Source organism: Palaemon carinicauda, chromosome 4, assembly GCF_036898095.1.
Source record: "Palaemon carinicauda isolate YSFRI2023 chromosome 4, ASM3689809v2, whole genome shotgun sequence".
In the NCBI taxonomy this organism is placed as follows: domain Eukaryota; kingdom Metazoa; phylum Arthropoda; class Malacostraca; order Decapoda; family Palaemonidae; genus Palaemon; species Palaemon carinicauda.
Genome location: NC_090728.1, coordinates 191,173,461 through 191,196,912, shown reverse-complemented (window position 1 = coordinate 191,196,912; position 23,452 = coordinate 191,173,461). Strand labels below are relative to the sequence as shown.

General features: G+C 41.1%; 1 protein-coding gene and 2 long non-coding RNA genes across 3 annotated transcripts in view; 1 reads left to right on the top strand and 2 right to left on the bottom strand.

Annotated features, from left to right (window-relative positions):
• Positions 1 to 23,452, bottom strand: part of LOC137640299 (uncharacterized) — a 329,826-nt gene that overhangs the window by 127,584 nt on the left and 178,790 nt on the right. The window lies entirely within an intron of this gene.
• Positions 7,589 to 23,452, bottom strand: part of LOC137640296 (cell growth regulator with RING finger domain protein 1-like) — a 48,741-nt gene continuing 32,877 nt past the window's right edge. Inside the window, exons 5-8 of the mRNA XM_068372924.1 lie at positions 23,123 to 23,282; positions 20,361 to 20,468; positions 18,539 to 18,694; positions 7,589 to 8,889 (exon numbers count right to left, since the gene is read on the bottom strand). Of these exons, the coding sequence (XP_068229025.1) occupies positions 8,656 to 8,889; positions 18,539 to 18,694; positions 20,361 to 20,468; positions 23,123 to 23,282 (658 nt within the window). The 3' untranslated portion in view covers positions 7,589 to 8,655. The remainder of the gene's footprint in view (positions 8,890 to 18,538; positions 18,695 to 20,360; positions 20,469 to 23,122; positions 23,283 to 23,452) is intronic.
• LOC137640297 (uncharacterized) lies at positions 8,753 to 18,108 on the top strand. Its single transcript, XR_011044326.1, has 2 exons — positions 8,753 to 8,891; positions 16,643 to 18,108. It is a non-coding gene; the product is annotated as an uncharacterized lncRNA (long non-coding RNA).

The following is a 23,452-nucleotide window of genomic DNA, read 5'->3' as shown; positions in this document are numbered from 1 at the left end:
GCATAAATATCATATTTTATAGGAGATACAATGATTTTCATGAGAAATTTACATTGTGAAACTAGGCCGTCAAAAAATGACCTTTAGATTTCGCCCCTGATATAACAGTAAATTACATCTTAGTGCACATTTTATGTATTTCTATTCTAGGATAATAGGAGTTTATTCTATAAAAAAATTAGCCTCTTCCTATTTCATTTGGGTATCCAAAAAAATTCATGCAATTTGGACAAATTTTTTTGGCCAAAAAAAGTTACCCTTTTTTTCTCATTTCAGATCTTGACTTCTATGGGTCCAACTCATTTCCAGCAATTACACGCTGTTGCTTTGCCATCTAAGAAGGTGTCCCTAAAGGGATTTATGTGTATATGTATATTTCTATTTTTTGTGAATATTTACGTCGTCTTTTTTTTTGTATACTTAAATTTTTCAATATTTAACTTAGCCGGTGATTATATAAGCTGCAGCTCTGCTGCTCGACAGAAAACTCTACGTAAAAAATCCGCCAGCGATCGCTATGCAGGTAGGGGGTGTACTTCAACAGCGCCATCTGTCGTGCAGGTACTCAGTACTTATTGTAAACAAAGAACTCAATTTTCTCTCTGTCGTGCTACCGGCAAGACCTACTAATTCGCTGTTGCTAACTGGATTTGTTTTCACAACTATTTGGTGAAGTACACGTTTCTAGTTTTGAGCTTTCGCTGTGCAGGCTTTCTCTTCAATAAATCCTTGCATTCTTTTTTTTTTGATATCGGATTATTTGTTGATGACTTTGGATAGTTTTTGAATTCCCCTTTGACCAATTCAAAATGGCTGACCTTTCTCAAGTCCCTAAATTCAGGAAGTGTAATGCTAGGGACTGTTCAAGGCGTCTTCCGAAGGCCTCTATCGATCCTCACACCGTTTGTTCCAATTGTCGGGATAAAACCTGTCAATTGGAAGATCGATGTGAGGAATGCGTTGGGCTTTCGGAATTCGATTTTATCGAATTCCAGAAATATACACGTAGGCTAGAGAGAGATAGAGTCAGGAGAAGTTCATCTCGTTCTGTTGATTTTTCCTCTCCTCATGCCCCACAACCTATTCCTTCCCCTGTAGTGGTTGCTCCTAATCCCCCTTCTGGCACTCAGGAACCTTCGATGGCAGATATGATGCGTGCCATCCAAGCTCTGGGTGAGAGAGTTGAGTCCTTGGCTAGTGACCGTAACCAGCTCATGGCGGACGTCAAGGAGCTGAAGTGTAAGAGTGCAGTGGGAAGTGATAAAGTGAGTGATAGTGTTGTGGATAGTGTTGCGCTTGAGGGTTCGTCTGTTCGTGCCTGTCGTCCTCCTAGTCCGGGACCTCTTGCAAGCTCCCAAGTCCAGGGGAGAAGCAATGTCGTACGACCAAAGGGTTCGAGAGGCTTTAATCAGCGAACAGACGTTCCCTCCGTGGTTTCGGGCGTATCTACCCAAGATCGCCCCACCCACACAAAGACGAGAGAGCCCATTTATTCCTCGTCTGCGGAAGAGGTTTCTCGTAAGAAACCATGGACCAAGGTCTCACGACCTCTTAAGCGCAAGTCGGTCCCTTCCGCGCAAGTCCAACGGCCCAGTTGTAGCCACTGGGTCAGTTCGGACTCGCTGCAGTCTTCCGATGACTGCTCACCTCCTAAAAGAGGCAAAGCGGTACCGCCTCAGGCAGTTACACCGTCTGTCGCCGCACCTGCTCCTGCAGACCCTAAGTGGTCTTTGCTGCAGACCATGCAGTACCAATTAACGTCTCTGATGCAGGACTTTCGTGCGGAGAAGGTTGCTGCTGCACCAACCTCTTGCCTACAACCAACCACGGTTGTGCGTCCTGTGGACGCTGAGGCGACCTTCTTGCGCACTCCAGCTGAGAGAGTCCCGCCACCCATGCGTTCCAGTGTACCCTGCCAGCCGCATGTTGACGTTCAGCGACGCACGGAACCTTCCGTTGACGTTCGCGAGGTACAACAAACGTCAGAGTTGTTTTGTTTTGACGCGGTGCGTCAACCTCCGCAACCCAGTGTGGTTGCCTCTGCTCGCCCACATCAGACTAGACAGTCTGGAGTAGACGCTGTGCGTCCCCGCGCTGCTATGGTTGTTGCCAGCTCACAGACTGGGCAACAGTTCCATGACGTTGCGTCCGGTTCAGTCACGCGTGCACCCGTGCGACCGGACTCAGTTGACCAGCCGATACCTACTCCATTGCCGCTTCCTCCTCAATTCTCGGATGATGGACTCTCTGATGATGACGATGCGGCACACGTTGATGAACCACATTCGGACCTTGACGAGCCCAAGTCCACGCAACCCTCTTTGGACTTTAGAAAAGTTCTTGCTCTGTTCAAAGAGATGTTTCCGGACCAGTTTGTGTCTGTGGCTCCGCGCTCTCCTCCGTCAGAGTTTGCTTTAGGTACGCAGTCATCCTCGCCTGCCTTTACTAGACTCGTCCTCGCACGCTCGTCCAAGAGAGCTTTACGAGTTTTAGGAGATTGGAGGCAGTCCAAAAAGAATCTAGGGAAGACAGCCTTTACGTTTCCCCCTGCTAAACTCTCTTCCAGATCGAGCGTCTGGTATGCCACGGGAGAAGTTCTCGGCTTGGGAGTTCCTGCCTCTGCCCAGGGCGACTTCTCAAGTCTTGTAGACTCTCCCCGCAGGCTAGCCATGAGACGCTCTAAGATATGCTGGTCACCTTCGGACCTAGACCATCTTTTGAAAGGAGTTTTTAGAGCCTTCGAGGTCTTCAACTTTTTGGACTGGTGTCTGGGAGCTTTGAGTAGGAAGATCTCCCCGACTGAGAAGGAATCTTCCTTGCTCATCATGTCCTGCATGGACAAGGCCATACGTGACGGATCTAGTGAGCTTGCGGCATCGTTCGTATCCGGAGTCCTCAAGAAGCGTGAGAACCTTTGCTCTTTCCTGTCAGCTGGAGTGACACCGTGTCAAAGATCAGAACTTCTGTTTGCTCCTCTCTCTAAGTGCCTTTTTCCAGAGGACTTGATTAAGGAGATTGCTGCTTCTTTGATACAGAAGGACACCCATGACCTGGTTGCGTCCTCTGCCCGCAAAGCCACCCCTTTGCCTACCTTGTCAAGACCAAGGATGGACACTCCAGCGTCCAGATTTATTCCGCCCTTTCGTGGCAGAGCCTCCAGCAGAGGAGGTGCTCGTGCCGAAGGGAGACGTGGGAAGAAGAAAGGAACCAAGTCCTTTAAAGGCAGAGTCTGACTGCCAGCTTCTTTAGACAGCAGTGGGAGCCAGACTCAAGAACTTCTGGCAGACCTGGGAGAAGAGAGGCGCAGATGCACAATCTGTGAAGTTGCTCAGAGAGGGTTACAAGATCCCGTTTGTACGAAAACCCCCTCTAGCAACGTCTCCCATCGATCTCTCTCCCAGGTACAGAGAGGAAGACAAGAGACGAGCATTGAAACAGGAGGTGTGTCTCTTACTAGAAAAGGGAGCGGTAGTCAAAGTCCTGGACCATCAAACCCCGGGCTTCTACAACCGTCTCTTCTTAGTGCCAAAGAAGACAGGAGGGTGGAGGCCGGTGCTAGACGTCAGTGCGCTGAATTTCTTTGTCACAAAGCAGACGTTCTCCATGGAGACCACAAAGTCCGTTCTAGCATCGGTCAGAAGGGAAGACTGGATGGTCTCTTTAGACCTAAGGGACGCATACTTTCACGTCCCCATCCACCCAGACTCCCAACCTTTTCTGAGATTCGTTTACGAAAAGGTTGCCTACCAGTTTCAAGCCCTGTGCTTTGGCCTAAGCACAGCTCCTCTTGTGTTTACGAGGCTGATGAGGAACGTAGCCAAATTCCTTCATTTAGCGGACATCAGAGCCTCCCTCTATTTGGACGACTGGCTTCTAAGAGCTTCTTCCAGTCGTCGCTGTCTGAAGGATCTAAAGTGGACTCTAGATCTGACCAAGGAATTGGGTCTCCTGGTCAATATGGAAAAGTCTCAAGTGGTCCCATTCCAAACTATTGTGTATTTAGGGATGGAGATTCACAGTCTAGCTTTTCGGGCTTTTCCGTCGGCCCCCAGAACAAGTCAAGCCCAGTTATGCATCCAGAACATGCTGAAGAAGGAACGATGTTCAGTCAGGCAGTGGATGAGTCTGATAGGGACGCTATCATCCCTGGAACAGTTCGTATCGTTAGGAAGACTACACCTCCGTTCTTCAATATCACCTAGCTGTTCACTGGAAAAAGGACAAGACGCTAGAAGCGGTCTCGATCCCCATTTCCGAGAAGATGAAGTCTTCCCTGACTTGGAGGAAGGACAGTATCAGCCTCAGAGAGGGTCTGCCCCTGGCTGTTCAGACTCCCAACCACGTTCTCTTCTCGGACGCATCGGACACGGGCTGGGGCGCGACATTAGACGGTCGGGAATGCTCGGGAACTTGGAACTCGAGTCAAAGGACAATGCATATCAACTGCAAGGAGCTACTGGCAGTTCATCTGGCCTTGAAAAGCTTCAAGTCTCTCCTTCAAGGCAAAGTGGTGGAGGTGAACTCGGACAACACCACGGCTTTGGCGTACATCTCTAAGCAAGGAGGGACCCACTCTATGACGTTGTACGAGATCGCAAGGGACCTCCTCACCTGGTCAAAAGATCTAAACATTTCACTAGTAACGAGGTTCATCCAAGGCAACTTGAATGTCATGGCAGATTGCCTCAGTCGGAAGGGACAAATCATTCCAACAGAATGGACCCTACACAAGGATGTGTGCAAGAGACTGTGGGCCACATGGGGCCAACCTACCATAGATCTCTTCGCAACCTCGATGACCAAGAGGCTCCCAATTTATTGCTCACCAATCCCGGACCCAGCAGCAGTTCATATAGATGCCTTTCTCCTAGATTGGTCGCATCTAGACCTATATGCATTCCCCCCGTTCAAGATTGTCAACAAGGTACTGCAGAAGTTCGCCTCTCACGAAGGGACAAGGTTGACGTTAGTTGCTCCCCTCTGGCCCGCGAGAGAATGGTTCACCGAGGTACTTCGATGGCTAGTGGACATTCCCAGAACTCTTCCTCTAAGGGTGGACCTTCTACGTCAGCCACACGTAAAGAAGGTACACCAAGGCCTCCACGCTCTTCGTCTGACTGCCTTCAGACTATCGAAAGACTCTCGAGAGCTAGAGGCTTTTCGAAGGAGGCAGCCAGGGCGATTGCTAGAGCAAGGAGGACATCCACCCTTAGAGTCTACCAATCGAAGTGGGAAGTCTTCCGAAACTGGTGCAAGTCAGTATCAGTATCCTCGACCAGTACCTCTGTAACTCAAATAGCTGACTTCCTTTTATACCCGAGGAAAGAAAGATCTCTTTCAGCTCCCACTATCAAGGGTTACAGAAGCATGTTGGCATCAGTCTTCCGTCATAGAGGCTTAGATCTTTCCAACAACAAAGATCTACAGGACCTCCTTAAGTCTTTTGAGACCACGAAGGAGCGTCGTTTGGCTACACCTGGTTGGAATTTAGACGTGGTACTAAGATTCCTCATGTCAGAAAGGTTCGAGCCGCTACAATCAGCCTCCTTTAAAGATCTCACTTTAAAGACTCTTTTCCTGGTTTGCTTAGCCACAGCTAAAAGAGTCAGTGAGATTCACGCCTTCAGCAGGAACATCGGATTTTCATCTGAAACGGCTACATGTTCTTTACAACTTGGTTTTCTAGCCAAAAACGAGCTACCTTCTCGTCCTTGGCCGAAATCGTTCGATATTCCAAGCCTATCAAATATGGTTGGAAATGAACTGGAAAGAGTCTTATGCCCTGTGAGAGCTCTTAAGTTCTATTTAAAACTAACTAAACCTTTACGAGGACAGTCAGAAGCTTTATGGTGTTCAGTTAAGAAACCATCTTTGCCTATGTCAAAGAATGCTTTATCCTATTTTATCAGACTGTTAATACGAGAAGCTCATTCCCATCTGAGTGAGGAAGACCAAGCTTTGCTGAAGGTAAGGACACATGAAGTTAGAGCTGTCGCAACTTCAGTGGCCTTTAAACAAAATAGATCTCTGCAAAGTATAATGGACGCAACCTATTGGAGAAGCAAGTCAGTGTTCGCGTCTTTTTATCTTAAAGATGTCCAGTCTCTTTACGAGAACTGCTACACCCTGGGACCATTCGTAGCAGCGAGTGCAGTAGTGGGTGAGGGCTCAACCACTACAATCCCCTAATTCCATAACCTTTTTAATCTTTCTCTTGAAATGTTTTTATTGTTGTTTTTGGGTTGTCCGGAAGGCTAAGAAGCCTTTCGCATCCTGGTTGATTTGGCGGGTAGTCAAATTCTTTTCTTGAGAAGCGCCTAGATTAGAGGTTTTGATGAGGTCCTGTGGTATGGGTTGCAACCCTTCATACTTCAGATCCTAGGGGTCGCTCAGCATCCTAAGAGGATCGCGAGGCTCCGTAAGGAAGACGTACTTAAAAAGGCAGAGTAATTGTTCAAGTCGACTTCCTTACCAGGTACTTATTTATTTTATTTTTGTTATTTTGATAACTTCTAAAATGAAATAAAAAATCCTTAGCTCATATTAATGTAAACATTTATTGCTGGTCTCTACCCACCCCCCTGGGTGTGAATCAGCTTATATAATCACCGGCTAAGTTAAATATTGAAAAATTTTATTTTGATAATAAAATAAATTTTTTAATATACTTACCCGGTGATTATATATTAAAGGACCCTCCCTTCCTCCCCAATAGAGACGCAGTGGACCGAGGAGAAAATTGAGTTCTTTGTTTACAATGAGTACTGAGTACCTGCACGACAGATGGCGCTGTTGAAGTACACCCCCTACCTGCATAGCGATCGCTGGCGGATTTTTTACGTAGAGTTTTCTGTCGAGCAGCAGAGCTGCAGCTTATATAATCACCGGGTAAGTATATTCAAAAATTTATTTTATTATCAAAATAACATTTTTAATATATTTCCAATAAATAGTTATTTTGTAGATGGGTATCATTTATATTTTCAGTAGTTTTTAGCATTCTTTGAAGTATTTTTAGCAAGTCAAACAATACAGATTGATGCATAACTAAATTTTTCCTGAATTTTTTTCGGAGTCGGGGTCGTTCGCGACCGAGTATACCCTTAAAGGGGTGTTCGAGGAGCGTACCTATCCAGGGTTAAAGTGTCCCTTAACAGTATTTAATTTTCAGCTCTCAAATCTAGAAGTCTCACTAAATTTATATTCCAATACCATTTGTGTATGGAGCCATAATATACCAATCTTTATCTTACATTGAAAACCTTAATTGTAAGATTTGGAAAGTAGTATGATGATCAGTCTGCAAGTAGATGTATGGAGGAAATGAAGAGAAGGATTAGAAAAAAACTGTTGTAGTTTTATCCAGTGTGACTTGGTAAACCAAACTTCTTTTGACAGAAAATCATATTACAAATTGTTTGCCTAGTTAGAGAGCCAAGAACAATATCCTTCTGGTTTCACTGGACTAGAATTTCTTTTATTTTAGAGATTCATTTACTGGTAATTCTTGATTGGATACATCTAAATTAGAAAAAAAAAACTGTCAATATAACTTATTAGATGATGGTATCAAATTTAAAGTAACAAAGAAACTAAAATTATTTATTTGTAAATATAATTTATTAATTACATAAATACATATTGCAATCCATGAGCATAGACACCTAAGTGCTTTTTCCCTCTTTAAGCATTCACCTATATAAAGCTTATCCTTTCAGTAATAAACCTCGAAACATTTTTATATACAGTGTACCTACATGCATTTTATAATCCTGTGCGTATGGTTATCTTTGTTTGTGTATATTACCCAATTAAAATATCAGTCTGGGAAAGCATGTTGTTAAAGCAGTTGCAGGGTTAATAAAGTCCCTCCTTTGTGAATGTGTGCAGTTATTAGGCTCTTGATAAAGCTGAAATAGCTAAGTGTAATAGTTTCTATTGTACAGTAATATAGAATGCATACACTGTATACTGTTCTGTACAGCACATAATTTTCTAACATGTTATTGGTAGGTGTATAAAAAGGAATGCATTAAGTATATCATATAAATTTTTACAATGAAATCGTCTAAGTATCAGTTTTTATACACTAGGGGAAGTAGTGCTGCCAGTGAACATCATACGGTGCAATGTAGGCATTAATTTAAGGTTCTTGCAACATTACTTCAGTTCCTAACTACACTTTCATTACATCCTTCTACTGTACTTTATCTTTGTTCTTGCTTCCCTTTTCTTCCATCTTGCTATCCAACCTCTTTTAGCTCTATGTAATTCTTAGGTTTTATCCTAAATTGCACTTGGGTGCTGAATGGCATCACCTGTCCCAGCACTGGGCTATATTAAACAAATAAATCCAATCATTTAGCGAGTATCATGCTTGTTTTTATTTAGGTCTGGAGCATGAAGGAAAAAAGTTAATTATATTTATATTTTTGGAAAAAAATTAAATATGGGCACTATATTTTTAAATGTATATATTTTTAAATGTTGTAGCAACTATATATATTTTCTAATAAATATTATTAATAAATATTGTGGTGACTATAGAACAAATTTATCACTTATCATAGTTTGGTTTGTTTCTAAATTAAGTATTTATTTGCACTTCTTGATGAAAGATTCTTTTTATAATCCTGCTTTCAAACAATGATAATTTTAATCTTCCAGAAATAAAGTGTTGTTAATTACATCGCAAATTCTTTGCCACGTTGAACGTGTGTCCTGTTCAATGGATTCTTCCTGATCATCGGGTTCTTCGTCCTCTGGAGATACGAGGAAATATGCTTCGAATCTGGTACGACACATTGGGCACGTCTCCAGGCGACTACAGCAGCTCCTGCAAACGCACACATGGCGGCATGGAAGTAAAGCTCTAGTGATCCTGTTGGTCTGTAAGCATTGAAAAATTTAAGTACATTAGGGACCAAAAATTTAACTTTTATAAATATATAATATAGATTATGGTACAGTACTGCTAAACACTAATACTGGCATATAACCATGAAAGACCCAAGTACCAGTGACAAAAGAGTTTAAGAATATCTTGGGCCATACAATCGCGATGCATTTCTGATAATCATAAAAGGATACAGTTTATCACATCAGACTTCTCTATCATAATAAACTTTTAGGATGGGTATATTATAGTATTATATAAAAACTGATAGAGCTGAATTTGTATTCATAATTATGACTTAAATATTTTCTTGTTCCTACATGAAAACAAACCATTGTCATTTAATAAGAGTATGACTTAAAGCAAAGCTAGAATGACAGTTGAAACTTAACAAAGGAATAATAGTTATTGGCTCATCTGAGTCACCAAGACTATCACTTACCGACTTCGGCTGCAAATACAGTAGTACACGTACTATTCCAGCCTTTCAAATTTTGGCGTTTTTAATTTTTTGCTTCCTCTTTGTAGAATAGATTAATAACTATGAAGACATGCTATTGTGCTTGAGAAAACCTAGCAAAGCCAAATTGAAAGTACACAGATAGGCAGTTTTTCCAAAGTAAAGCCACAAAAAAGTGGAAGGTTTGTGCAAACCTAACCTTAATCCAATCATCTTTACAGCTTTTTTTTTTTTTTTTGTGGGGGAATGGCCTTATGTTTGCTGTCATTTCATTACATGGGCCTGTACATCAACAGGAACCCATGAAATTTGATCTCCCTTAGACATTGTTGTTTCTCCATTGGGAGGAGATTTGCCACCACCAGTACTTCTGAGACTGCTCCTAGAGTGTTTTTCAAACTAAGGCTGCCCCTACAGTGTCTTTTAAAACTACTTCACCTGTTAGGGCTCATAAGAGCATGTGACCTGCTTGTGTTCTCTTCTGCTTTTGAAGTACCCTGTGACCTCTTCCTCATATGAGTGTTCTTGTTGGTTTCCAAGACCTCATCCCCAGAGATTTCCAAGAATCGTGTACCCTTCTCTGTCATGTCTTAGAAGTCCACAAAGACAGATCAACAGAAGTTGCAGTAGACTGATCTCTCCCTGCCTACATGTGAGAGAGAAGGTGTGGTACAAAAATTCGGTCTAGACTTGGGTGTCTTGGTGTACGGTATTGGAGTTTGCCCTCTTGCTTTATCAGTACTCTCTTGTTCCGAACTGAACATGTGTACTGTGAGGCAGGTCTTTGCTCTTCTTTCCCCTTTTTGTGGATTCTCGACCGAACTCTCTTCTCTTACGAGAGAGAGGAGAATGGACCCAGACAGGGTAAATATCTCAGAACGCAGAACAAGAACTTGCGTCTCTACTATTATTACTCTTCCTCGTACCGGACTACGCACACTCGCCGTCTGTAAGAATAAAGGGTGCTTGTTTGTTCTGAAATCAATGTTGGGTCTTATGAATTTTATGAGCAATGAAACATACAGGGTATAAGTGTGTTTTGGGCGATCTTGTAGTTTATCACCGCATGAGCATTCTTCTTTTGACCCATTTCATTGTAGACTCTCGCACGATAAGGAACTAGAGCACCTTGTTTGCAACACCCCATCCTCTATGGCTGGTCCACCCATCAGGAACAAGAATAGCTTACCATCTGGGAGCACTTCTTTACAAGTACCAAGATGATCCATCATATATAAGAGAATGGTAATAAGGTCTTTCATCTCCTGATTACTGGTATGTACACAATGCATCTCCCTGGTGCCCAATACCACACTTGCAAACTAAATTACTGTACACTGTACTTGTCTCTCCGGCCAAAGGGAAACGAATTGCTGATTGGGCCTCTCTTTATGCAAGAGCCCGTGTCTAGCCTGAAGGACCAGAAAAAAATGAGTATAACCCCAGTTCCGTCCTCAGTTCAGATCATGCTTGCTGTTTTAGCAAAGAGCTTTCATCCAATGTGATTTTTGACTCCTCCCTCTTCCAAGGTTTACGACAACCCAGTCATACCAATCTATAGTCCACAACCAGCGGACATGGAAAACTCTTGTCTTAATTTGTTGACTTTCTTACACACCTTTGTGTATTGCAATGAACTTCTAGGGGGCTACAGTTGGCGGATCTGCAGTCAATGATTGGTGCTTTGCCACCTCCCAAGGATCAAAAGACCTTGAGGGAGTTTCTAAGGTTAGATTTACGCTTGTGGCCTTGGACAGAGGGGAGTTCTGGAAATATATCGTGGTCTAGGCTGGTAGAGTAAGATCTTACATTACACACATGCGACAAGAAGATTCTACATGCTTGGGGGTGTGAGTCCCTCTGCTCTTCCTGTTGGTCACACACACACTACTTGACGGAGGAAAAAAAGCCTGTGAAAAATTAGGGTGGAAAACTGTATTCTCTGCTCTTTAATCTACTGACATGGAATCTTCTTCCAAGGCCAGCCTTCAGGAAGACTCCTGCATCAACCAGTATTACAGTATACTCGCCTGCTTTGCAAACATTTCAGGATTTAGAGTAATGATAAAGTACAGCTAGTTGATTTCGTTTAGTTTGAAGTTGGCGACTTCTTTCGTGTCCTTCCTGGCCAATACCGTAGGGGCAGTCAAGGTAAAAAAAAAAAAGGGGGTGGGGTGGGGGGGGGAAGGGATGCCATCTGCATTCCCCTCCTCTAGCTTCTGCAAGTTGGAAGATGACTGTTATGTCATTTGGAAAAAAAAAACGTGGAGCAGAGAAGTTTTTCGTAATAAATGCCATCTACCCTTCAAATATTTTTTACCTAACCTCACATGCACTCAAATTGTGTACCAGAATATTACTCCAAATCCACCGGAAACTCTGGCCTTGGTGGCAGAGGTAAAACTGACGGAGAGAATGCACTTTTATTCTTTCAAGACTGTTCTCGAGGGTTCTGCAGTCTGTACATTATGTTGCCAAAGTCGATCGGTGCCTGGACACCAATCCTTAACCTCCAAATGCTGAAGAAGTTAAATACACGTGTTCAACCTGTAGGATGGCAAGTACTGCACAGTCAGCAATGGACCTGAAGGACTTTCATTTCCCAATATCCATCCTTCAGTCCTACACAAAGTACCTTTAATTCCTCTTCAAGGAAGTAGGGTACCAATTAAAACTCCTCGCTTTCGGACTCTCCACATATCCCCAAGTTTTTACACAAGTTCACTCTGGTGTGAGCTCTTATGGGATAAGCCAATTGGAGTATCTAGATAACAGGCATTTGCCTCGAGTTCAAGACAGACTACTGTCCATTCGTCATGATCTGGAGATTGGTGGAAGTTGGGAGATGTCTTACATTTAGAATATTGCATCACCAGGCTCAGAGACAAGCACAACCATTCTTCTTCAAACAAGAAGAAACTTTACACGACTGGATCTTCACCAGTGATCGCTTTGGCAGTATTAAGCATAACTGGCTGTTAGCCAGCAATCTCACATTCCATCTTGTTCCAGTGGAACAGTTGGTATGAAACGATTATTGTAGCTAAATGATGGAAACTTTTCCAGAAATGCTTTTGTACTTGTGTACATCCAAGGGGCAGGAGTGGCGGGAACACTAGAGTGACAAAGTTGCTTCAGGGGTGTGGTCTCAAGCACTGAAAGCTGTCCAACCAGTTTATTAGGACACTATGTTCTGGTAAGCAACAACACACTCATAGTGTATGTCATCAAGAAAGGAGGGAATGTCTCGTACAGTCTTTGCAATTTGACAAAACGGGTACTCATCTAGGCAGTGGACAACTCTGTAGAGCTGTGCTGTTGTCAAGATTCATTCCAGGCTAAAGAAATGTGCTAGTAGATCTGCTCAGTCACCAAGGGCATATGACTGATTTGAGATGATCCCTTAATCATCACAGAGGGAAATGCTTTAATGCCTACGGATCACAAGTGATCAACCTATTTGTCACTTGGATAACCTCAACAGGTTATGTAGCCAGCCTAGCTCTCTCATGAGAAAAAGTACATCTCGTCTACGATAGAGGTTTAATCAGAAGCCTAGAATGACTGACCTACCCTTCTGTTTTTTCCCTCTCTTGGGGGTGTAGCAGTCATGGCCACTATAAGCTAGGCATATCAGGGTTGCTCACAGGTTTTTGTTTGGGCCAAATTCCTGCATACAGGAGTTTTGTTAGGAATTCCTAGAACTCTGGTGAAAGGAATTCCTTACGCTCCAGCCAATCAAGCAACACCCTACCTTCTGCACTCTTTTTGACAACAGATATTTTACATACCAGAGGAGGCAGAACCATCTCCTCTGCCCTTTGATCCAGCAGAAGCGGTGCTGACAGCAAGGACCCTGGTGGAAAGGCATTAGTTATAGAACACACAGTTCTAGGCCTTAGTCTGCTAGCATAGAAGCAGCTTCCATGGTTAGATTTCAAGCAATTTCCAGAATCAACCACTAGTCAGCAGCAGTAACACAATGTTCCACAACCTAAGATTTGGTAAATTCCAAACGTGGGAGAAGTATTCAGACTTTGAAGGACTCTGGTACAAAGGCGGTGGCTATTTTGGCATTCCCGCCAGAAAACCAGTGGGCCCCTGGGTCCCAAAGGAAAGCCCCAGTGCTAGAATCTATGGCTATTTTCCCACAGGACGTGGAGGTTATGATGGAGGATGGAGTGTGTAGCAATCTCCTTTTCCAGCTGCCGAGAGTGGGGGATGTGTCAAGACAATGGACAACCTGGAGAAAGAATTGGGTGGTGGGAAACCGGGACAGACTCCACTTGCCTTTCACCGGCTTTTGCCCCTCTCCTTGCTTGCTTGCAAATTGTTGATGCTTCAGTCTACCTCCAAAATCACATAAGGCATTTACCCTAGTAGCAGAGGTAAAAGCAATGGAGGAGAAGAACATACTCAAAGTGCAGGTACTCAAACTATTCTTTAGGCCTTTATAGACAATACTTTATTGGAGAGAAGTCGATCACTGGATTAAAAATACTGTACAGTCTGCCAGCAGGAAAGATCATTTTGTACTTTGTGGACCCATAGGATTCAGACTTACAAAAACCCATCCATCGGTCTTAGAGAAGGTACCTCCGCTTTGTCTAAGAGGGAATAGCATACCTGTTTACAGTCATGCTTCAGGCTGTCTACTGTCCCATACTTCAGACTGTTCAGACTGTCTACTGTCCCTGTATGTTTACGTTCATCTCCTCATCTTCACTCAAATGGGATTCACTTCTTAATGTGTCTCGACGATTAGCTGATCCTGTCGCCCTCCAGGATTGAGACAGACTGCTTCAATCACGAATCTTAATCAATCTGGAAAGGCTAGTCTTATCCCCAAGCAGAGGATAGAGTGCCAGTGTGCCGATAGAAACATTGAACGATTATATTGGCAGACTTGAAGAGATAGCACAGCTGTTCCTGCATAATTAAGTACTTCAAGCACGACAGTGACAATGTCTGCAGGGACATCTTTCCTTTTTGGAAAAGCTCTTTAAGCATTGGCACCTTGGTCTGTGATTGGACCATAGGTGTTTTTAAGAGTCACTGGTCAACAACCAGTGATTCCCCTTCCATCTAATTCCAGTGGAACTAGCAATACAGCTTGATCTGGCCCAGTGGCTGAATGATGAGAACCTCAACTAGAGGGGAGGGACCCACTTGAGGAACCATATTGCCTCGGCAATGTAGTCCATGTAAGAAAGCACCTGCATATCAAGCTGCTGGAAATAGAACCAGCACTACTAGGATAGCAACCTTTTCTATATAATTTGATAGGACACTTGATAGCATCGATAAATAACAACAACACCATCATGGCTTCCCTCAACTAGCAACGATGTACTGTTTCATAAACCCTTTGCGAGTTGAAAAAGCAGTTGCATACCAGGCAGCCAATAATGTGGGAGAGCTGTCAGCTAGGTTTATTCTTGACAAGTGGAATGCTCAAGCAGGCATGCTCAATTGCACAATGTAGTGTTGAAGTGGCCCATACATCCTTGCTTGGAGGATAGTTTTCTCACTCTCCAGCGATCACCATTGACCAAGCTGTTACTCTTTAAATTAAAAGATAAACTTCCAGGACTCTGCTTCCAAGTGCCATACCTGAAGGCAGTGTTCAAGGACACTGCCTAATACTCCTAGGACAATCTGGACATATAAACCTTTCCACCCATTTAGCTTGATTAGGTGATTACTCAAATGACTAATGGCAACATCAGTCCACAGGATAATCCAGGTGGATTCCTAGTGACCACAGACCTAATGTTATCTGCATCAGCTTAAACTGCTTGGCGAAGTATTGAAAGAATATCCATATTCTGTGAACGGTGTTGTTTAAGGTATACTTCGGTTGGAGCCTCTCTGGAATGGATTGGAGATTACCTAATCTACCTTTGTCGAGAGAAGCTCCTCTGTCTCTGCATTAAAAGGCTGTACTCGGCCTCTAGTCAGGTTTCAGGCAGAAGAGCTTATTTCTTCTTCAGGGGAAATTGTAAATTGTCTAAGCTCAAGATGACCTTTGAACAGTCTTGCTCTCCACAGGAACTAGAGCCCAGAATGGCATGTCATCTGGATTCTTAGGTTCTGAAAATAGAGGTCTCCTTCACCCTTAATCCAGGAGTGTCGAAGGCCCAGAATCTAGCTGTTCAGAGCTCCAGATTAAAGTCCTTCTCCATCTCTTTTTTTACAATAATGGTCTTACAGGAGCAGGATGAATTTTTTCTCTGTCCTGTAAAGACACAATGTTGCTACCTGAAGCTAATTTGAGGCTTCGTGCAAAGCATCGGAAAAGTAAAGAAGATCTAAGAACACTCTTCATATCTTATGAGGAGACTGGAAACAACAGACACCTTCACTGCTCACTACTTATGGAATATACCCACAGGTCCTCGGATAGCTTTACCCATAGTCCTGTGTCAGCTACTTGACAAGTTGTGTTACGAACACTGCTACCTCATGGGACTAGAAGCAACTCCAAGATGATTGAGGGCAATATAAGCCTAAGAAAAAGTTACGACTGGTCTTTCTCTTCTTTATTACACTCCCTTAACTACCAACAGTAGTTCAGTTAAGTGCCGGACTGGATGCTTGATGCAGGTAAGCCTCATGATCGAATATCTTTTTTTTACTCAGGGTAGTTTAGTACTAAAGCATCTTTCTCATCCTCCCAAATAAATGGGAAGAAGGACAAATATGCAAGTCATAATGACTACATTCAGACGTATCCTCATAGATACAGGCTCTTCTATGACAATCTATCGATCGCCTAACTTTACGCTTGCTACATGATGCTCAAGTTGTTGCAAGGTGGACTTGGAGTGGTCATCTTCATTCCAGTTCATTGGTATATCCAGAAATACACTTCATTTCTCTCCCAATCATTTCTCTCCCAAGGAAGACTCTCCTATTAAAGGATAAGTGTTAGTATTCATTTAAGAACAAATCGCTATAAGTTATTTGTATTTTCCAAACTACTGTATATCAACCAAGTCCTAAATTTAGCTTTGCCATGTTGATACTCTTAATTAAGAACTCTGTTTTGAATAGTTAAGAAAAATACAAATTACTTTTGCAATATTGAATCTGTGCTTATTTTATTAAACTTTCTTTGATATATACACATGGAATGTTACAAATCATTCCTCTAAAGCTCTGGTAATTCAGAAATGGGCAATGTGTAAATTAATTATGCTCATAAAAAATTATTAAGCAATTTTGACAAATATTTCAGATATGAAATGGGGAATACAACTAATTTTGACAATTAAATATTTCAGAAATTAAATGGGGAATACAACAAATAACTGCTGGCAAAACGATGGACTGGTTAAACTTTTAACCATGTCATTTATGACACGACCCTATGTGAGCCTGCCCATGGAAAGATCTTAGACAATTCAACAGCTGAAAATAACAACTGGGACTTGGATCTACTATGAACCAGTATATGTTGTCGAAATTATGCAAATATTTCTACTACGCCTAACCTCAAGGTAAAATATCCAAGCTGCAAGAAACAACAAACCAACTTGTCCAATACTGTTTTGAAAAAAGTTCTCACTTAAGTTTGCATGGAAACTGGAAAATTTTGGAAATAAAAAAAATTACCCATGGTACTCTTATCTGAACATATAGAGCAGCTTTGTCCAGCCACCATATAGAGCAGCTTTGTCCAGCCACCATATAGAGCAGCTTTGTCCAGCCACCATATAGAGCAGCTTTGTCCAGCCACCATATAGAGCAGCTTTGTCCAGCCACCATATAGAGCAGCTTTGTCCAGCCACCATATAGAACAGCTTTGTCCAGCCACCATGAGAGGCAAGTGATACTTACATCCAGGAAGTTACAAGAAACCACCACCACTTTAAGCAGCAAGATTGCCTTTATTTCAAATCCTGGAAAATTCCTGCCAGATAAGTCTTAGAAAATTCTTGATAAGTACAGTACTGTATGTCTTGCAATTATTATGCACATTGGGATGTTTTTTATGAAAGCTGGAAACAAACTAGATTTCAGAGAATTTGTTGAACACTAATAAGTATCAAGCAGAAAGTCTCTTGTACCTGTAGAAAGGTTCAAGCAGACGTCTGGTCAGAGAGTGGCTAAAGAATCTCACAAGTTCCTCAATAATCGAGTGGTGTTTTTGAGGATGATAATCAGTACTTTATTCTACCAGATGATGCTAAAATCAAGACTGTCATATCAATGCTGAATTCTCTCTCATTCCCCAACACCAAACCACACAGTTTAAATTATATAAATCAAGCTAAATGATGGCCAGCATTCTTTATTAAACATACTGCATCATGCCCTCGGAATTCAGCTAGTAATTAAAAGAATCCGACCTGAAAAAGCAAGTCACGATGATCTTTCTTCACAACCTTCATCTTAGAACAATGAGAGAATATTATGTACGGAAGCTAGGCTGAGAAATGTGTAATTGGAAAACTATACACATCGGAACTTTACAAATAAAACTGACGTGGACATCAAAGTATGCTTCAACTACAAGCAACTCTGTACTGATGCAGTTTTCTGTGAAATTGCAAATCGACAGCCTGAAAATTCTGTTGCTGGATCCAATGACTTTGACTATATGGATGATTACTTGCAAGCAGCCAAAGCTGCTATTGGCAATTTCAAAGTTGAATAAGAGAAAATCCTAGACAAAATGCAAGGTTTGTATGCAAACATTTAATAAAGAAAAACTAGCAACATATTTGGTATCATTCACAGCACTGTACCAATGCAGATAGTTTAGTTACATTTTGGGATATATTTATCAAAGAATCACCTAAAAGAACTGTAAAATTAAATATGTAGACAAAGAGTAACTGATCTTGTTATACTTCCACCTAAGCAAAATGATAAAGTAGGCTCTTTTTCAATGACTAAAATGTTAACTGCATGAAGCTAATAATGGGCCTTTTTCTATAAATTTTGAATGAACTCTTGTAAAAATGTGGCACTTTTAAAGAGCAAGTCAATAACTTTTTTCTATGAAAAAAGGAGGTTTAGGGCACAATAAGTTGATGAAATTAGTACTAATTTCTCTAGCATAGATGTTAACCATTAATATATATGTATTTTCTTAATTGAGACCAATTTTTTGATTGCCTATATATACTGTATAATAAACCTTCTGAAGTACAAATAAAATATATATTACTAACCTGACATACAACACATGCTTCTTCAATAGGAATGTCATTATCATCACTATCCTCAGAGTCAACCTTATCTACATCACTATTTCCTTTAGTATCATCATTTACATCTTGCGTTGTTTCTTCATTACTACTGGATTGGTTGCTTTGTGTATAAAGGGCCTGGAAAAAATAAAACTTTTAATTTCTATTGCAATAACTGCAAAGTATTATTGAAAGGTTCTTACAATAAAAAGCTATACGAGTAGAATGTTAATCTGTGCCTAAAGAAGAGGAGACAATATTTCTCTGGTACGGTATTTGTTTTATCGGATTTTCTGTTCTATTCTTACACGGTTAAGTCCTTGGAGGTTACACAGCACCTCCCCATAAACAGGTTTTTCCTTCATCAAAATCCCTTCTTTTCAGCCCAATCATCACGTTAAAATTAATAAATATTCTAGTACAATGCTGAATGTGCACTATTTTTTAAAGATCATATTTAGTTTCCATAAAATGTTTAATAAACTCTATTCACAAGCCACCATCTACGCATAGTCGTCAATACAACATTATGCACATTTCACCTTCTGCTCCTTTACAATATCACAATAAATCTAGTCAAACTTTGACCATTCTAAAACTTTTAATGAAATTTTAACAGCTGTAGCCCTGTTTTTATACTTATCTAGTTTTTAAGGGACTATGTCAATATATTATGCAAAAGTTTTAACTACAAATTTCTACCGTAAGAAATTATATTGTTACATACAATTTTAGACATTATATTGTGCAAACCTCTCTGAATGAAAACTAGACAAGAAAAAATATGAATTACTCAAAATACTATATGGTTAACCTGTAATTATAGTCGATTCCATCTTTCAATTGTGCCCTAGGATTTTGTGTTTATAGTTTTATGATGAATTATTTCTTAACAGCTTTTTTTAATAATTATGGAGTTATGTCTGACTTCAAAGTATAAATTATTTCCAAAATTTAAACAATGACACTGACGCATCAGAACTACAGGTAGATAGTTCCAGGTACATCTTGTGATGCAAAGTTAATATAAATCCTTTGCAGTTTCTCTTCCATAACATTATTTGGGGTGTCCAACATTGTATGAAGTACTTAGGGCATGTTAATTTTATTTATTGTAGTAATATTCAACTAATAAAACCTATACAGCAATATTTCCTACCTTCCAGTCATGAGGAAAAATTATTTACCCGTGTGTGCTTAAAAACTAAAATATGGCCGAGTAATTTATATTATACGTACAGTATATAAAAAAAGACCAGAATTCTAAGTGTTATAGATTCATAACAGAATGTTAAACATACAGTTCTTTAAATCTTAGTACTGATGTTTTATAAAGACAGTTAAGGTCCTTGCACACGAAGGGCAAATGCAGGGCGGGCACTCTGATTTGCCCGTAATTCTCTTGCTTCGAAAGTGTTACCTTATCAGACAGTCCAAGGCAGACAGCAGGCACAGGCAGGCAAATGTATGACTTGGGGCAGATGCCATGCGGACTGCAGTCAGAGTTGTGTCAAACAATAGTCGGGCACACATCCAGTTCCTTAACAATGGGCACGGGTACTTCAAAGGTTTACCCGTGGTTTCCTCATCTATGAAATCATCTGTACTCTTCATCCTCCTCCATACAACAAAATTGGTAACAGCATCTGCCCGCCGTGCACTTGCCCCTCGTGTGTAAGGGCCTTTTAGCCTAGCAATATTGATTACCTACATAAGGTGGTTGTCATAATACTAGCAGATTCTTTACCCACTTTGTTAATACTTTATGAATATCGATAATTATACAAAAATATGTTATATTTACCTGCAACCGAGTTAGCTGTCCAGAATACTGCTTCAGGTACTGGTGGAGAATACAAGTAGGTACCTGACAATCCGTATCTTTGATATGAATGATGGTGATCAATGCACCCTGCAAGATAATGAAACATGCTAAAAAATATAGTCATTAATGAAAAAGTCAACCCACTTACATAATTGGGTAAATAAGATTACTGTATGTAATTTTTGTAGATATTACCTATCTACTAATGAATAATGAGTTCCAAATAGTTCATATAAAATGACTGGCATATCAGGCAAAGGTAATCTTTAGCAAGGGAGGTGTAAATGCTAGTTCAGATTCTTGTTTAGACAAGAGACATTGAATAACAAACTTAGGGGAAACTCTGCAGTTGCAAGGAGCAATTGGAGGAAAATCCTTTAGTTGCACTAAGAGGTAAGTTGAAAGACTAGGCAGCAGAAGGAAAGGGGAACAAAGGTATAGTTGAGGGTCAAAACGATAGTGCCGCTAGCAACAATGAAAATATCCTAGAGTAATACCTATAGGACACTGATAGAACTATTCTCCAATAAGTTCAATGTCTCGTCTTCGCCTTTTCATTTTAAAATACAGTACAGTACACAAAATTTCACTAAAAAAGAGTTACAGGAAATTTTTTAACAAGAATCAAAACTATGATCACAAAACAAAAGCGGGATGCATAATAAACCTGTAAAGGTGCGTCCACACGGTCGAACAGTGCCTGTCAGACAAAACTGTTACCATATCTAAATTAAAAAGGAATGACGTCATAAGCGTGGAAATGAGGGAAGTTGATATGGTAACAAACAGTGGTACCAGATGAAACTGACTACCAGGATTTCTACTCCTTTAACCAGACAGAGGCTGGAAGAAATGTCCGAAACTGATATCCGTGGGCATCTCTTGTTATCTATATCAGTGTTATAATCTGCACTCGAGAATCAAGTAGTAGTTATCAGCTTCAATTACGGAGCATCATATCCATAGTACACCATAAAATTAAAGCACAATTCAATAAATTAAATTATGCAGCATGATTATTCCTGATCTTTTGAGAACGATGGAATGGCACATGGAAGGACTAGTTGCAAAGACGGAGCGAAAAGAGGAGCCATTCATCCATTTTCAAGGAATCTCAAATTGATTATGAATCAGAGTTTCCATCCATATACCAAAGGCACTTCCCCCAATTTTGGGGGGTAGCCGACATCAACAAGAACAAAACAAAAAGGGGACCTCTACTCTCTATGTTCCTCCAGCCTAACCAGGGACTCAGCCGAGTTCAGCTGGTACTGCTAGGGTGCCACAGCCCAACCTCCCACATTTCCACCACAGATGAAGCTTCATACTGCTGAGTCCCCTACTGCTGCTACCTCCGCGGTCATCTAAGGCACCGGAGGAAGCAGCAGGGCCTACCGGAACTGCGTCACAATCGCTCGCCATTCATTCCTATTTCTAGCACGCTCTCTTGCCTCTCTCACATATATCCTCCTATCACCTAGTTGTAATTCATTTGCGGAGGAAAGCTGACTTTGAGATAGAAGAGAGGCTCAGTTGCTAATCAAACAGTACTGTCAGAACCCATGCTTATAAAATATCAAAGCAAATGTTTACAAAGACAGAAATAATCGTGTAGCAGCTTTAAATAAAATAATGTCAGAACTTCCGAGAGGTGGAATGACTGTAACTGATTTAGAAGTCGAAAAGAATATGAAATCTAAAATAGGTCATTAAAAGAAGAGCTACGCAAATTGGAAAATTTAAAAAATCGGAGGTTGGTACAGAAGACATTGGCACAACCAAATTATGGCTTTTCGATATACGAGTATAGCATAACAAAATCTGTTTCAATTATGGACACCCTAGTTTCGTTTCCTCTAAGTGTTTGATCGTAAGGAAAATTCGTAATTCTCTCTCTCTCTCTCTCTCTCTCTCTCTCTCTCTCTCTCTCTCTCTCTCTCTCTCTCTCTCTCTCTCTCTCTCTCTCTCCCCCCCCCACAAGAACAGGGGAAACAAATTTTGAACATTTTATCTTTACCACTGAAACAATTTGGATTTAGTTACGAACACATAATCCGAAGTATGACCAGTCTCAAACAGTTATTTCTTGGAATAATATAGGCTATACATTGCACGTTGATATCAATAACATCCTCAGTTCACTGAAGGTCTATTTTAAGTTAGGCATATGTGATTCTTTAAACTTCCAGACGAGCTTCTGGAAAAATGCTTCCTCTCTTATATGTGTCCCAAAATTGGGGGAAGTGCCTTTGGTATATGGATGGATGGATGGATGTTTACAGGGAACGTGATATCCAATTTTCTAAAAGTTAAGTTGAACTCTGTCCCTAGTGCCACTCCGCCTCCGGAGTGTCTGAAGCTCGGACTCTTACAAACAAAGGTACTGTCCGACACACCACTTTGTGCTCGTTATTGACTTCATTAACGCTTCCTTCATAATGTTACCTGGTAACAATTGTGTTTGACAAACACTGTTTGCCCGTGGTTTCCCCATCTTTAATCACCTCCATTTGTGCCTGCCGATCACTCTCCCACCTTGTGTCTTGAAACAGGGTATGGTAACAGTGTTTGCCCGTCGGGGACTGCCCGGTAGTGTGGACAGGGCCTAAGATTTCTAAATCAAACCAGTTTAATTGTTCAAAACTAGAAACACATTGATAAAGGTGGATTTTTTATATACAAAGTGCTGAATATACCAGGTGTTTAATTATCAAAATCACAGTAAGGAAAAACATACTGACCACATTGCTGGGATCGACTTCCTCGAGAGGAGGAGAATCTTCTCGCACCATGCAGACTACTAACGGGTACTTTTTTCGAGGTGATGTTCCTAAATTTAGCGAAGCACTCTCGTCATGGCTCAAGGTTTTATATTTGAAGGTCTTACTTGAATCATCACACCTGATGTAATGTTATGAAATTAACAGGAGATAAGATTCATTTCTATAGTCAAAGATAAGTATTTCAACCACTTTTACAAGTTCTACTTCTAACCTATATTAAGGATGGCTCAGAAGATTAATTTTAAAATTCATAAGTGAAAATAGGATCTTAGAAAATTAAGAGAATTG